Source organism: Suricata suricatta, chromosome 5 (genome assembly GCF_006229205.1).
Source record: "Suricata suricatta isolate VVHF042 chromosome 5, meerkat_22Aug2017_6uvM2_HiC, whole genome shotgun sequence".
Taxonomy (NCBI): Eukaryota; Metazoa; Chordata; class Mammalia; order Carnivora; family Herpestidae; genus Suricata; species Suricata suricatta.
The window spans coordinates 65,281,731-65,298,672 of NC_043704.1; the positions used below are offsets into that span (position 1 = coordinate 65,281,731).

At 41.0% G+C, this 16,942-nt stretch overlaps 2 protein-coding genes across 2 annotated transcripts in view; one reads left to right on the forward strand and one right to left on the reverse strand.

Annotated features, from left to right (window-relative positions):
• The window catches only part of TMEM39A (transmembrane protein 39A), a 32,736-nt gene extending 22,325 nt beyond the window's left edge, over positions 1-10,411 (reverse strand). Inside the window, exons 1-3 of the mRNA XM_029939365.1 lie at positions 10,091-10,411; positions 8,726-8,912; positions 3,315-3,537 (exon numbers count right to left, since the gene is read on the reverse strand). Of these exons, the coding sequence (XP_029795225.1) occupies positions 3,315-3,537; positions 8,726-8,838 (336 nt within the window). The 5' untranslated portion in view covers positions 8,839-8,912; positions 10,091-10,411. The remainder of the gene's footprint in view (positions 1-3,314; positions 3,538-8,725; positions 8,913-10,090) is intronic.
• Positions 10,412-14,817: 4,406 nt separating this feature from the next.
• POGLUT1 (protein O-glucosyltransferase 1) overlaps positions 14,818-16,942 on the forward strand; it is a 17,965-nt gene continuing 15,840 nt past the window's right edge. Inside the window, exons 1-3 of the mRNA XM_029938717.1 lie at positions 14,818-14,946; positions 15,695-15,785; positions 16,887-16,940. Coding sequence (XP_029794577.1) covers positions 14,862-14,946; positions 15,695-15,785; positions 16,887-16,940 — 230 coding nt within the window. The 5' untranslated portion in view covers positions 14,818-14,861. The remainder of the gene's footprint in view (positions 14,947-15,694; positions 15,786-16,886; positions 16,941-16,942) is intronic.

A 16,942-nucleotide genomic window follows, 5' to 3' on the forward strand; every position in this document is an offset into this window, starting at 1 on the left:
CTGAATCACAAAAATTGGTAAACCTTAAAGGAAAATATTTGATTAATGACCCTTCACTCCTGACTATTCTGAATAGTTTACTATGCTACCTCTAGCTTTCATGTTTCTTGGTTTAAGCCTTATTCAGCTAATGGCTTGTTAGTTAGAACAATACATATTCAGGGGGTCCACATTTTCTATTTGATAATTATTAAGATTTTGAAATGGAAAAAGAAAAACCTAATATAAAAGTCTGACAAATTTCTGAGTTAGACGCACATAATTGAAGAAAAAAGAGACTACAAGTTGAGATCTAAGTCCTTTCTAGAACATCCCAGTCACATAGCCGTCTTCCATGTTTGAATACCTTCAGTCACAGGAATTAACTAGGTCTCTGGCAGCCCATTCATCTTTGAACAGCTCACTGATCCAGGTCCCTTTCAGACTGATGGGCGAAAATCGAACTTGCTATTCCACAGATGTTACTTTTTGCTTCACAATTAAACTTCAAGGTTTGTGTGAGCTAGGACCACATATGGCAGATAAGCGAGCCAGTCCACAGAATAACCTGCTTTAAGTATGCCTTCCTCTATTGCACAGACCAGAAAGCTAAGAACTACTCTTCCAGACTTTCTTACAACTGAAGTTCTATATTTGACTTAGTTTCTGCCAACCGTACGCATTACATAAAACCTGAATTCAGCACTGACTGAAATGGGGCAGAGTAAAAGGCACTCATTTTTGTTGGTGTGAGTCAGAGCAAAGGAAGCTTAATTCTGGACTCAGCGGCTATAACAGCAGCTTCCTGTATGACAGGAGCACTGGTTCCCTCTGCTGCAAGGCAACATTTGTAGGGGACTTTTTAAAAGTCTCCTGACAAACTCTTGTCAGAAACGGTGGACTGAGAGAAGAGCTCTTTGATTAGCTTGCAGATTTAACAACTGAGAAGTTTCCATGGAATGTCAAAGTGAAAACTGAGTAATGAACTACCCAACAAGTACTTACAGGGTAAATACAGAATACATGCAGGAAGGAACGCACAGCAGTGAGCGAGTACTTACTCTGTCACTACTGTGATTTTAAGCCAGCTTTGTAATTTCTAGATCTTGTTTTTCTCATTTATGAAATAGGAAACAGTAGTACCTGTTTTTAGAAGGAGTAAATAACATAATACTTGCAAAGAATAGTAAATAATGAATGTCTGCCAATGTCATTGTTAAGGTAGTGAGGAATTAATTTATAGAGCTACATGGCTGGAAGAGGCCTTCAAGATCATCTAATCCAACCTCTTCATTTTACAACATGGCCTAAAAAAGATGAAGTACAGTTTCTACACTCAAATTCATAATCCAGGGAAAAAGACTATTAAAATAAAGCACACAATTTGGCACTGAATCATTACAATTCTTTTTTTTTTTTTTGAGTAACACAAGCAAGAAAGTTTATTAAACCACGAAGTACATTCTTAATATATGAGAGCAAGCAAGCTTAATAGAGAGCTGTGCCGCATCACTACAATTCATAAAGAAACCAAAATTCTCTTTACTTGGTATTAAGTAGGTACATCATCAATATGCAAAGAAACTTCTTTTTTTTAATATTTATTTATTTTTGAGAGAGAGAGAGAGAGAAAGGGAGAATCCGAAGCAGGTTCCAGGCTCTGAGCTGTCAACACAGAGCCCTACTCAGGGTTCTAATTCACAAACTTTGACATCAGGACCTGGGCCAAACTTGGACGCTTATCCAACTGAACAACCCAGGTGACCTGAAAATTCCTTTTTTTTTTTTTTAAGGTTTATTTATTTTGAGAGAGAGCAACCGTGAGCAGGGGAGGATGTGAGAGAGAAAGAGAGAGAAAGAGAGAGAGAGAGAGAATATGAATGAATGAATGAATATCCCAAGCAGAGCTTCAGCGTGGAGCCTGAGGCTCAAACCAGGAGTCAGTCACTTAACCAACTGAGCCACCCAAGGGCCCCAGAAAAAAAAATTGTAATAGTTAATTCCAGGATCAAATGATATAAGTATTTTTTTTTAATGTTTATTCCCTTCCCATATCATTCTGAAAATTTTGGTACACATTTGAGTCCTATGTTCACCAGGCCAAGAAAGTTTTCTAATCTTGATAAGCCCCAGATACATAAACAAACTACCCAGCACAATAGTCTTCTTTGTCCTAGGGCGTATCTCCACCACCCATCCAAATCTGCCACTACCAACCACTTAACCTAGCAAGTAACCTGAGGACCCTTACTCGTTATTTTATATACTCATCTACGGAGAACCTTCTCTGCGCCAAGATTATCTCAGCTCTCCTAAATAAATGGAAAGATTATAGAAGAAACCTAAAATATATTCTGATGTACTTCAGCAAAGACCGCTAGTCCTTGTCTCAATTTTATTTTTGTACCAGAGCCCGATTTCATTCATGGTAACAATAAATCCTATGAAAGGATTATAGTTCCAGCCTCCTTGCAGTTAGGAGTGGACACATGTGACAACGATGTGAGCCTGGTCCATAAGACACTCTCCTTCATACTTCCCTCTGCTCTTTCCCCTTTCTGGCAGTCAGAGACGGACCCTAGTCACCTTGGAAGCCACATACTGGAAGAGAGCAGAGTCTCCATCTGGGCCCCCTGACTGACCACATGGAAGCGTACTAATCTTGTGAACCAAACAACTGCCTCAGATATTATGTATTTGAAGCATTATACAATTTTGGGCTTATCTGTTACAGAAGCAGCCATTATCCTAAGATAACCATTAAAAAAGGTAAATCTTCTGGAATTTAATCATACTGGCACCTTAAGTATCTAAAAAGTTCAAGATAGGGTAAAGAAAGCTAAATATCAAAACTTTTCCCTGGGGCGCCTGGGTGGCTTAGTCGGTTAGGAGGCCGACTTCGGCTCAGGTCATGATCTCATGGTTAGTGGGTTTGAGCCCTGTGTCGGGTTCTGTGCTGACAGCTCAGAGCCTAGAGCCTGTTTCAGATTCTGTGTCTCCCTCTCTCTCTGCCCCTCCCCCACTCATGCTCTATCTCAAAAATAAACTATAAAAAAATTTATAAAAAACTCTTCCTTGATATTATTATAATGAGTCATTTAACTGTTCTCTGTATTATATTTTTACTTTCTCTTTCTACTTTGGTCAAGGACCAAAGTCAGATATTTATATTTTAACAATCTTAGAAGATTACAGTTTTTAAAGTAATCTGTGGTTAAACAGAAAAACATTTTATTAAAAGAAAAATTATTAAGAAAAATAATTTGTACACTTGGGCTTTCTACTAGTTTCTTGGTTAAGTCACATAAAGAACTTAAAGACCTATTCAGACTCACCAGTGAAGTACAAGAAGCAGGATGATTGTAAGGATACCACCACACTGTTTTATAGATATTGATGTACTGGATGAACAGAGCAACCAGCAGGTAGATGAAAAAGAGAAATTCAAAGAGCAGGCTTCCATCCACAGGCAAATCAGGAATTTGGCAGTGACGAACAGGACCTGGGGTGATTAAGGCTGTGATAGGTGGGACCGGAAGGCCGACAGCACTACCATTCCTGAAAAAGAAAACTATGGTTAACTCAAATGATGACAGCTTTCAGAGTTATAGAGCATAAAAGGCCCCTGCTTCTTTCTCCATTTTCCTTTTAACAGTTGGCCTCCCCCAAGACTCTCTCCCAGGCTGTCCTGCTTATCTTCTCCCTTTTCACACACTCTCAGTGATCTAACATGTGGCTTCCATGATCTCCAACATGTTGAAAACTAAAATTTTTCTCCACAGAGCTCACTGCTGAGTTTCAGACCCATGTTATCAAGCTATCTACTGGACATTGCTGTGTTCTTCCTCTTATCGTCTTGACCCTAGTTCATGGCCCACTCAGTAGCTGCCAAAATCAGAAACCTGGGAGTCATATTAGAACTTTCCACTGCCTCTCCATATCTAATCACTCTCTGTATCTTACATATTCTACTTCGTAAAACTTTTTCTACACTGTACCCTCCTCTCTAAACCCAATGCCTTAGTTCAAGCAGTTACCATTTTTTACCTAAACTATTGAAGTAATCTCCTTAAAATTAACTCCATCAAATTCTCCAACCTGCCTTCAGAGATCTTTCTAAAGTGAAACTGAGGGGCACCTGGGTGGCTCAGTTGGTTGAGCGTCCGTCTTCAGCTCAGGTCATGATCTCACGGTTTGTGGGTTTGAACCCCGTATCAGGCTCTGTGCTGACACCCAACTCAAAGCCTGGAGCCTCCTTCAAATTCTGTATCTCTTTCTCTCTACCCCTCCCCTCTGTCTCTGTCTCTCAAAAATAAATAAATGTAAAAAAATAAAGTAAAATTGATAGTATTACTGTCTTGTCTAAAACCCTTTAATGGCCCTCTACTGCCAAACTGGATAATATCCAGAAATTTCCAGTATGTCCTATGAGGCTCTCCGCTTAACACATAAGCCTCACCACTTATCACTCCTCCATATGCAACCTATAGAATACCCATGCTATTTGCTGTTTGTGAACATACATGCTCTTCCTTTGTACATGCTATTCCTTTCACCAGCAGTACCATTCAAAACCACCTTCCTTAACCCCTCACATATTTACTAACAAAATCCTTCGAGACTTTTTTTTACGTCTATTTATTTTTGAGAGAGAGGGGGAGACACAGAATCAGAAGCAGGCTCCAGGCTCTGAGCTGTCAGCACAGAGCCCAATAAATCCTTCAAGACTTTTTAAATGATCAAGCGTATCGTCCATGAAGCTTACTCTGACTCACACAATCAAAACCAATTCACCTCACCTCTGTGTCATCATTATACCTAAATTATGCCTTTATTATTGTACTTCTCATTACTGTTACATAATTTTTGTATAATCTATGTTTTGTCTATCAAATCATAATCTTAAGAACAGAGACTACTTTTCCTACTTTACTGCACATATATACCTTTATGTTGAGAAGACAGACTAATATAGTCACAAAAGAGATAGCTCTTAAAACATAAATTAAAATATAGAGATTTTAATCCCCATCTTCTTGCTGTTCTTTCCTCCACGCTTTTTTATAGGTCAGAAATAGCTGGGCTATCTAAAATGATAAGATGGGGCTGGGGGTGGGTAGGGAATAAACTTTCCCATTGTTTATATGCCTGGGAATAGTTACAGAGATTTAAGGTCGACTTTTGTTTACAAAGCAAGGAAAAGAGGCTCGGTTTAGATATTTCCAAAAGAATATTCTAGAGAAGAAATAATATCAGCATTACCATTCTACTCTAAGATTTCCAAATATAGAACTGTAGCATTAGTATGTGACATTTACAGTACTTTAAGTGACTCATGGGAATATGAACTCTGCTCATTCTCAACAGTTAAGAATACCATGGCAGAATCTCAGAAGAGCTAGAAGGGAACAACAGAGGCTAGGGGGAGGGTCGGTAAAAACGATGCAAGTTTCTTCTTCTCATTCCCAGAGTATACTCCCATAGGACAAGCTTACCAATGAGTAGGTTGTGAATTACCAGCAGGTCTCACAACCTTACCTACTCAATCATAAACCCATCATCACCACATCACAGGCCTCTGGTGGGTTCCGGGAGATGGGCCACTACACAACTCCAGGAGGCAGCAATCACACAGAACACAACGTGAAAGGTGTGGGGGTGTACAAATTGGTGGACTTGAATGAAGGGGATTAATGCCAATAGCCAATCTATTCCCTCTCCCCAGTTAATTGTGAGATAAGGAAATAAAAAATTCTGATGAGAAGTTACAAGGTTAAGAGCCTCTACTCTAGAACATGCAGAAAATTCTTACTCTTCTTCAGTCAAAAATACATGAAAGAAGAAAGTATACTATCTTATTTGTTATAATTTAAAGGTTAAAAAGGTTCTGACAGAATTTTTCCCAAGTAAAGAAGACTAATGTGCTTCTGCTGTTAGCAAATTCAATAAAATACCGGGCTTCAAGAACTAGTCAAACAGTACAGAAGATCTACACTTGTGATATTCTATACAGCCTTGGCTATTATACTTCAAAAAACAAAGAGACAAAGGTCAAATAAAGTGATCTAAAACATCTGAGGGGAAAAAGAGTTTTCTTCTCATTTGAAAACTTAAGAGAAGATCAAAATTCTTAAAACTAAATAAAAAAGACAGCTAAAATTAAACAGACTTAGTCTATACATCTCAAAAAATTAAAGGTATTATTTAGGAAAAATAAATATATTATTTTTCTAACAGGATATAAAAATAGATGCCAAAAAAAAAGCAAAATAATACAAATTGCTTGAGATACAATGTGGCTACTCCTAGTCTAGACAGACCAGCTGTAGTCTTTGGGAAAGTAACTTTATATTCTTGAGCCTCAGTTTCTTCACCTATAATACAAGAGTTAGAACAGATTTTCTTTAAAGAATTCTTTTTGGGGCACCTGGGTGGCTCAGTAGGTTGAGTGTCTAGCTTCCGCTCAGGTCATGATCTCACAGTTTGTGGGTTCGAGCCCTGTGTCAGGCTCTGTGCTAACAGCTCAGTGCCTGGAGCCTGTCTTTAGATTCTGTGTCTCCCTCTCTCTCTGACCCTCCCCTGCTCACACTGTCTCTCTCTCTCTCAAAAATAAATAAAACATTAAAAAAAAAAAGAATTCTTTTCAATGTTAACGTAGAATATTCTCTTCCAAATTATACTACAGCTCCCTAAAATCATGCCCAGGCTTGAGGTTCACTAGGAAGATTCAAACAGTTCGGCATATAGTTGTGTTCACAGCTAAGTTTTATTACAACAAAAGGATACAAATCAAATTAAGCAGAGGGAATAGGTACATGGGATAAAGTTTGGAGGAAACCAGGTGCAAACTTCTAAGAGTCCTTTTCAGTAGAGTCATTTAGGACCCACTTAAATCCTTCAGCAACTACCTGTGACAACATATCTGAAATGCCTTCTATCAGGAAGGCTCATTAGAGACTTAACACCCAAGGGTTTTACAAAGGTTTTAGCTAAGCATATGGACAGAGCAAGAAAGATCCAAGGAATAAAAAGAATTAGAAGGGATGGAGAAAGCAGTGATCATTTGGATATAACAAAGTATGTGCAAGGATAAAACAAAGAAAAGCCACTCTTAGCCCTTCTCAAATAAGATTCTCCTTCGACTAAAAGTTCTCTAGGAAAATCAGAAATTTACAGTATATCCTTCTTCCTTAGAAGGCAATCACCTAAGCATTTTATCCTATGAACAAATTCCTGCTCCCCATAGGAAAAAAGGAGGACAGGGAACTATGGATTTCAATCTTTTTTTTTTTTTAATGTTTATTTTTTAGAGAGAGAGAGAGAGAGAGATTGATTGATTACGTACAAGTAGGGGAGGGGCAGAAAGAGAGAGGGAGGGAGACAGAGGATCTACAGCAGGCTCTACGCTATTGCAGAACCTGATGTGGGGCTCCAACTCATGAACCATGAGATCATGATCTGAGCTGAAGTCAGATGCTTAACCAACTGAGCTACCCAGGCACTCCTGGATTTCAATCTTGATTGTGTCACCCAACTAACTCTTTGAATTCTCAAGTCTAACTTCATCAATCAGGCAACAAACACCTACCAAATATGGGCAAATGTTCTCTTTTCCAGCTGACCTGTATCTTACAGAATCAAATATATCATCCAAAATTATCTCACACTTAAGCAATTATCTATCAGTACTCTACAGACACTCCAGAAGTGAGTTCTCCTCGTTTGGACTCTGTCTGACTCTGTACACATTCTTCCTAAAACTATTTTCTAGGCCTCCTACCACTGCTTTTATCCATATTTCTTATAACCCTTTCTAGGTGGTATGTAATAACTTATTCTAGGCTGAATCTTTTCCATCAAGAAAAAAATACAGAACCATCTTCTTCCAAAATAACCTCTCTAGGTAAAAGTGTCACAAAATAATTTAATAGTTTTAGTAATTTTTCAAGCCATGAAAAATGCCAGGAAGAGAGAAGTACACACAGGCCTGAAAAGGCAACAATAGCTAGTAGTACTGAAAACTAGAGTCCAAGCAAGAGAAAACTCTATTCAGAGAAGAAGCAGAAATTAGGTGACAAAAGTTATCTTGATCAAACACTTGATCAGGTAAAAGCCATCTCTTTCCACTGCTACATGACTGAAACTCCTTATGAAGTCAGGATAAGATTGAAAATAATCCATCCTAACTTTTGAAAATTAGGAACAAAGATAAATTTCCATTAAAAAGGCCAAATTTTTTATTCCCATACAACATAAGTCTTATAATGTTTGGGTTACAACTGACAGTTTATTCATTTCAAACAATTTTTTGAAGAAAATAATTTGTAAGATCCTTGATAGACTATGACTTACAGTTTCAGAATTTCACATTAACTGTCAGTTTTAATTTGTCCTCCCCCATCCAAAAAAAAGGAATGCTAATAAGCAGTTAAACCAACACATTTGTCTTACACTTTAATTCACTTCTCCCTTCTTTTAGTGGCTAAAAAAGGTGATGACTAGAATTTGAATTATCAGCTATAAGTAAGAATTGGACTGCTTTCAATTTGTAGGCCCCATATCACAACTTTCCACCCCCCCCAAAGTATTCTGAAATACTGAGCTTTCAATCTTCAAGGGCAGGATTCCTACTTCACTGTCAAGAAATAATCTTGATAAGCAAATTATCACAATAGCATGATAACTGCTGTTTGTCATACTGATCATAGGATATTACAAATTATGTATAGTCTTATTTCTTCTTTACCTGTTTCTCAGGCCTGTTCCATTGCCACAGCCCCCACCAACCAAAGTCTGTAAAGAAGGTAAAGCTGAACGGCTAAGCTGCTGCCGACTAGGGCCCCTCCTTCCACCGGGCATGTCCGGGAACCAATTTGCTTCCAGTGCCACCTGTAGCTGCAACCCAGGTTAATGGCTGTCGACCTGTTTCAACTCTGAACAAAAGAAAAGACATTTAAATATCAGTTTACTATTTTTAAACTAGTCAAGGTAACCAAACAACTAGAAAAACTGAATGAGTAGGCCTTGTAAAACTGGATTTTCAAATAAATGCTCCCCCAGGGTCTACTATCTACTTTATTTTGATGAAAGGACTACGAGGACTCTAATGGGTCAGAAGCCTAAGTTGTAATCTAAGCTCTGTTCAGCATTAAGTAGGTCACAATTTGTGTCTTTGTCAGCTGACCTGTGTCATATGAAAAATATTGCAATCAGGTAGAAGTTAACAAGAAACACCTTATTACACATTTCCAACTCAAAATTACCGTTTACTGTAATATTTCACAGTAAATTGCCTGAAATACAGGAGAATCACCACTGTCCAAAATGTTAGGTTTTGTTTTCAAGGGATCTGGGTTCTGAGATCAGATATACCACATATTTTCTGACTGTAACTGAGGCATTTTACCCCTGAGTTTGTTTCTTCAAAAGTGTTTCCTGTCTTATAGAGGTGATTGTCAGGACTGACTAAGATGGATGAAAGTACACCAGTTGGCCTTTTAACTCTTTAAAAGAAAAACTGTTCAAGTTGTAACTCCCTATGTTAAAGTGCAAATACTAGAAAGAAGTGGGAGTCCACTATACTGGTGTCAAATAATTTAAAAACTACTAAAACTGCAGGATTAAAAGACAACAGATAAAGACCCTCCCCCATCGAAAAGAAACGGTTTTGATCAATCTACGGCAAAATCATGGCTCCGCCAATACGCACTCCAAAATGTGCTTCTTAGTAATACAACTTAAAAACGACATTTTGGGGGGGGAAAAAAACCCTAGTTTTCAAACGTCACTGCAGACTGATTCGATGTTCCTTATTCCTAACAGCCTTCGGCTGCAGACTAAGAAACCCCAGGTAAAACAAAACATTCAAACCGCTAGATGTAGGGGCTGCTGGTCCTTGCTCAGTTAACGAGGGAAAGAAAAGCGTGGAGCAAAATATTCAAACAGAAGAGGCGAGGGGATGAGGTGAAGGAAGGCGGATGGCATGAGACCACAAACTTCAAGAGACTGGCCCCTAAGAGGGGACAAACGACAAAGAGGTTCCCGCGACGCAACCCAGAGAGCCGAAGCAGGCCGGGACAGTCGGACAGCTGGGCAGCTCGGTAATACTCACGCATGGAGGAGGCCCAGCCGGTGGGGCGGGATCCCTGGGAAGACGCGGCGGCTTTACAGGCTGGACCCCAAGCAAGGGAATTCCCTCCCCGCGTTGAAGAGCTCCAAACCAGTTGCTTGTCCGCAGGCCGTCCCCGCTCGGAAAGTCTAGAAAACGTGTCCAGGCTTCGGGCTGCCAGCCCTCGCCCCAGCCCCAGCCCCAGGTCAGTGCCAGAGTCAGAGCCAGAGCTAAAGCTAAAGGAAGAGCCCGGCCCCGTCAGCATTCATCCTCAGCCTCCATTACCTCGGAGCTGAGCAGACGTGGCAGCGCACGGCAATGACGTCAACTCCGCGACCGCCGGCTGCCCCAGCGTCGAGCTGGCCACCGGAACTACTCTTGCAGTTTGGAGAGCGGACACCCCACCTCCTCCCGCATGCACCTGCGCAATGGGACTCTCCTTCTTTATTGGCTTGTGGTCCAGCCTACTGAGCCAACGCTGGCCAACGTATTTCCTCTCTGGACCTCTACGATGCGTTGGCATCATGCTAGGGGTCCTTACTGCCTTCTCTTAGACTCACCTTAACAACGACGTACAAATTATTGTCCCAGTTTTACAGATGGGGGAAACGTCACCGCCAAGTAAAGGAGTTCAAGTCGCGAAGTCGTGATTCATCATCCAGTCTGAGCAATGTGTATGTATGTGAAGTAAAGGACTGGATGAATGCTGGAATTAATACCACAGATTGTTCAGTCTTTTCAAAGAGGAGAGACGCCAGGAAAACGCAGTAGTTACAATTTATTACAGTAAATGCAACATTAAAAATATGCCCACGGGTGCCTGGGTAGCTCGGTTGGTTGAGTATCCGACTTAGGCTCAGGTCATGATCTCGCAGTTCGTGGGCTCGAACCCCGTGTCAGGCTATGGGCTATCAGCCTGCTTCTGATTCTGTGTCTCCCTCTCTCTTTACCCCTCTCCCTCTCCTGCTCATGCTCTCTGCAGCTCTCAAAAAAAGTAAACATTAAAAAAATTGCTTAAGTATGCCCCAAGTCCAGGTATTAGCATGCAATTCAATGTAATAAATTCTAGAGGATTGTTATTGGTGGCATTTACCAAGAAAGACACAGAAACTTGGGGTTTAAAGCGGAAACTCCCAAGAATGAATAGGCTTTTCATGAGAGAATAGCTTTTAGTAAAGGACGTGGCAGATAAAAAAGTAAAATGGTGGGTAATACCATGATGAATCAAAAACTGATTTGATTTTATTTTATTAAAGAGTAAAAGAGCAGGTGTGTGAGATCTCCCACTCCAGAGATGTTAAGCAACTTAAGAGAAAGCCCTTTGTATGGAGTACGTGATTAGTTAACCTTTATTGAGAGTTGTTGCGGCGCCAGACATTAGACTAGTATCTTCACATATTTCATTTAAATCTCATATTTGCTTTGATGCTATCATTGTTCCTATTTTACAGAGGAAACACGTTTTAAGAGAAGTTAAATAACTTGTTGAAAATAACCCCACTAATAAGTGGCAGAGCCAGAATTTAGAGCCAGAATGACTAATATCAAAATCAATAAAGGTAGTTAATATGCCAAATATTCTTACTGTCCTAGGGTACTGCAGAACTTTCATTCATGAATATATAAAACCCAACATAGATCATTACATATTTTCATAATTCTGTACATTTATTTTCCTATTTGCTCTGTAAACTGCTCCCTGGCTTGCTACATTGAAACTCCTTTGCCACTTTCCTGTTGGCTCACCAGCATTATTTAGCAATTATTTATTTAGTGCCTACTGTGTACTAGGTATTGTCTTCGTGAACAAGACAGATATGTCCCTGACTTCCTGGACGTATATTCTAGTGCAGAAAGCATTTAACAAATAAAATACATTATTAGTGTTACGGAGACAAATAGGGGCTAAGGTAGAAAATAAGGAAGGTGATATTTTGAGGGGATACATATTTGAGGGAATGTATTTCAGCAGAAACCTGAATATTGGGAAGGAACCAGAGGCAAACATGGGAGGGAAAAGCAGTCAAGATAGAAATAATTCTGCAGAAATTCTAAAGTGTGCTAGAGGTTGGCGTGTTTGAGAAATAACAGAAAGCTGTATAGCTAGGTCATGGTTGGCAAAGGAGAATGTGCCATAAGATGAATTTGAAGACCAGGAAGAGCTTAAATGGAGGGTATTTCAAACCAGAGTGTTTGCATTTTAAATTAGTGGCTGGCACAGGACTGAGAAATCTGTGATTTTCATAGCTCCAGTATTCTGCTTATTTACATGTGGGGATGACCAGAATAAACTACCTCATAAGTTAAGGAAATGAAACAATTATTGTTGGGGTTCACATGCAGCTTATCTCTCAATCTCTTGATGGTCTTCTTCCACATAAACATTGTAAAGTTGCAGAAAATACTGATTTATTGTGATTTCAAAGATATTATAACACAAGACATTCCATTTTCTTCTGATTACGGAAAACTGAAATTATAGAAAATAAACTTATTAAATTTTTAAAAATTATTCTCCTCTATATTCATATTAGACTAACTTTGAAGAGAAAGTTGCTGTGGTGTTTGTCTACATAACACATTTTTTTAGTTATATGCTTTTTTAATGTTTACTTATTTTGAGAAAGAGAGAGCAGGGGTAGGGGGAGGGGCAAAGAGAAGAGAGAGAGAATCCCAAGTAGGTTCCTCAGCATCAGCAGAGAGCCCGACGTGGAACTCGAGCCCATGAACTGTGAGATCACAACCTGAGCCGAAATCAAGAGTCAGATGCTTAACCACCTGAGACACCCAGGTGACCCTAGTATACTTTTGATGAGCCACTGATTTTGAAGTACTACACACCTTCCTAAAGTAGATGAATCTCAAGTTTTCATTTGGATCCCTGAAGAAGTCTTGTATAATATAGTGTTAAGGATCCATTTTCTCTTCTTGCCTACTCACTCACCAAAGTGAGTGATATAACCCAGTCCTAACTAATTAACATTATTTTATCTTCCACCATTCCCCAATGTGCATCCTACTATCATCTCTACTACTATCAATCTATGTTCTACCCTGACCTTATGCAAATTATGGTCCCCTGATTTTAGTGTCTCCAGCACACTATTCCTTTTTTTTTAAATAGTTTATTGTCAAATTGGTTTCCATATAACACCCAGTGCTTTTCCCCACAAGTGCCCCCCCATGACCATCATCTCCACCCCTTTCCCCCCCTCCCTATGGCCCTCGTTAGGTTTCTCCTGTTAGACCTATGAATGCAAACATATGGTATCTGTCCTTCTCTGCCTGACTTATTTCACTTAGCATGACACCTTCAAGGTCCATCTACTTTGCTACAAATGGCCATATTTCATTCTTTCTCATTGCCATGTAGTACTCCATTGTGTATATATACCACATCTTCTTGATCCACTCATCAGGTGATGGGCATGTAGGCTCTTTCCATGGTTTGGCTATTGTAGAAAGTGCTGCTATGAACACTGGGGTGCATGTGCCCCTGTGCATCAGCACTTCTGTATCCTTTGGGTTCCAGCACACGATTCCTTAACTGCAATATTTCATTTTCATTTCAGTATATACTTCCTGCCCCTTTTCCAAATTTCGATCTCATATTGGTCTTTCTTTCTCTCTGCTGAAACCAATAGCAATTACATATTGCCTTATGTTGTAAATAATCTCTGAGGAAGTGTATTTGTCTTCCCCCCAGTTCTTAACTCAAGGACACAGATCTCATCTCATACTTTCATGTATTTCCAGAGTCTAGAATGTTACCTTGTACATTTTAGATAATGAATAAATACTTGTATGATTATTATATATACCTATGTATAATTATACACATATACCGTCCAGTATAATGTTACCCACAGATTTTTCACATGTCTAAGTCACTTCAATTGTTATAAGATAAATTCCTATTACAAAGAGATTAGTTCTATACTATTTTCCACCCCTGGGGTTTAGAATATTGTACATATTCAGATACTCAACAAATCTATACTGTTTAATAGGAAGCAGTTTGAGGGGGCACCTGGGTGGCCTCCAATTCTTGATTTCGGCTCAGATCATGATTTCATAGTGTGAGATCCAGCTCTGCTCTGGCTGTATGCTGAGCATGGAGCCTGCTTAAGATTCTCTCTCTCTCTCTCTCTCTCTCTCTCTCTCTCTCTCTCTCTCTCTCTCCCCTGCCCCTCTCCCTCACCTCTCTCTCTCAGTAAAAAGTGGGGGGGGGGAGTTTGATCTTGTGCAAAAACTTCTAGCCTGTGTTGTACCACTGTGGGGCTGTGGACAAGAACCTCTCTGATCTTCAGTGTTCTGGCTGCAGAGAATAAGGTGTTTTATTATTGCTACAGAATGTAAGGAATTGCCATTATTAGACATATTTTCCCTGGGATGCCATTTGTTTATTCTCTCCTGGGCTTCGATTGTATGAGAAAGAGTGAAAGAGAGAAAGGAAGAGCATCTAGAGATGCATTTTGAAACTTTCACTACACCTGCGACATGAAGCAGCTGCTAACTATACAGCTTGGCTCGGAGCAAACAAGAGGGACTTTCCGCACGCCTCCGTCAGAGCACTGGGCTAAAGTCCCAGAGCCGTTCTCCTGGAGAAATTCCGCCGCAGGCCCAGATTTGGGGACGGGGAGGCGGAGTGGTGCGCAGCCATCTCTGTGCGGGGCGGCCCTCCACCCACGTGGTGCGGCGCTCACAGCCATCTTTGTGCGGGGCGGCGCTTCCGCCGGCGCCGCAGCTGGGACTCTGCAGTCGGCTGCGGGTGATGGAGCGGTGGGCGCGCCCGCAGCTCCGGCTGTGGCTGCTGTTACTATTACTGCCCCCTGTGCTGGGCCGCCAGAAGGAGTCAGGTGGGCTCCGGGCGGGGCCGAGCCTGCGGCTGGGGCTCGGGGGCTGGCCCGCTGCCGAGGAGCTTTCCCGCCCCACTGGTTTCCTGATGCGGGCGGGGGGCGGCTGATGCTGTGGCCGCTGGAGCGCTTAGCTGGGCAGAGGGCACGGGGGAGCCTTGGAGCGGAGAGCACGAACGTCTGGGTGGCTGGCGCTGCTTCTGCTGCCCAGGACCCTGGAGAGTAACCCATCTTTCGTAATTAGGATAGTGAGGTGGAGAGGGATTTCTGTTCACTTACAGCCGGTGTCGCCTGCACTTGGCTACCCTGCTCCTCCCTAAAACACACTGGGAGATAATTCGTCTGTGTGTGTGTGTGTGTGTGTGTGTGCGCGCGCGCTTGTGTGTGTGGTTCCTAGTGAACTGACGGAGAGATGAAGGGAGAATTAATGTCTTTGCTTTTAATCTTCTTCATAGGGTTCATTTTGATTAGTAAAAGGTGAAAATATGTGTTCCCAGTTTATTCATTACTTTTTGAGTGCCAGGCGTTGAGCTTGGAGATTTTCCAATTTCTCGGACACCGGACAGCCCGAGTAGAGGAGCAGAGTTGACATCAGTGCTGTAGAGTTATAGAATGAACCCTTCCTGGCGTTTCCTTTCCACCAATGGAATGGGAAGGGGTGTCTGAAAGTTGGTTCAGCGTGCCTGCCGCTAGCAAATGAGAATGCTCAGGATATTTTTTTTTAAACTCTGATTTACTTCACTTCTTGAAGGTTCAAAATGGAAAGTATTTATTGACCAAATTAACAGATCTTTGGAGAATTATGAACCATGTTCAAGTCAAAACTGCAGCTGTTACCATGGGTGAGTTATTTTCTTTGATGTATCTTTGAGACTTTAGTGCTTGTCACAAGAGGTCCCCTAATATCCCAAGAGACCTGGATTACAGTAAGCAGAGAGCCAAGCACTCCTTGATAAAGGGCAATGTTCCTGCGGTGGGCTTCCTGTTTCTAGGGAACAAAAATGCCCTGGGATAGGAGAAGCCCAGGTGGTCTCAGCAATGCTGCTTACTCCCTGGAGTTAGCACACATAGTTGTCTGTGTTCCCCACTGGACTGAAAGCTTCGTGAGATCAAAGCCTATGTCTTATTCAGTGTTGCGTCTCTGATGCTGGCCCTCAGTAAGTGCTAAGTAAATATTGCTGGAGGAATGAACATATTTATAAATGAATCTAATCATCAAGTTTCCTACTGGTTATTTTTAAAGTATGAAAATTATGGCTGAGAGGGTAGTACAGTGGAAAGATTACTTTAAAAGCAGCCTTTGGTTCTAGTCACAGATCTCCCACTAATTACCTGTATGGCAAGTCACTTAACTTCTCTGGTTGTCAGATCCCTCATCAGCTAAAAAGCAGGATCCTTTAGCTCCTCATTGTGTTACTCCAGGACTCCTTAAAAAAGTAACCTGATGCTTATTGAAATCTAACTATGTATTGAACTTTAACAGGGATACAAAATACTATAATTTCTGGCTCCTGCTATCAGGCTGCTAGAGTATGTGCTGTGAGTGGGGGCCCAACAGACAGAACAAGGCAGTCAGTCTGAGACCAAGGGCATCAGACAGTGTCAGACTGTAAGGCATAAATCCTGTGTTCTGCAGGATTTGGAGAAGGGGAGGTCAGTGACACTGTAATGACTGGGAGGGCACAGGTGTTGCGTGTGTATCGAAGGTGAATGTGCATCAAGCAAGGGAGGGGCACTCTGGATGGAAAGAGGAAGAAGAGAAATTGACTTGCCTTTTCCTCTTTGTTGTGTTGGTTTAGATTGTCTAGGGAAAAGCTGCTCATTCCTGCCCTCCATTCTTTCCCTGGCTTACTGTATTTTCTAATACTAAACCTAAACGCATAGATAGGAAATAGGTGGAATGGTACCACTTTTTGACCTGCTTTCCTTTCACATTCTTTCAGTGTCATAGAAGAGGATCTAACTCCTTTTCGAGGAGGTATCTCCAGGAAGATGATGG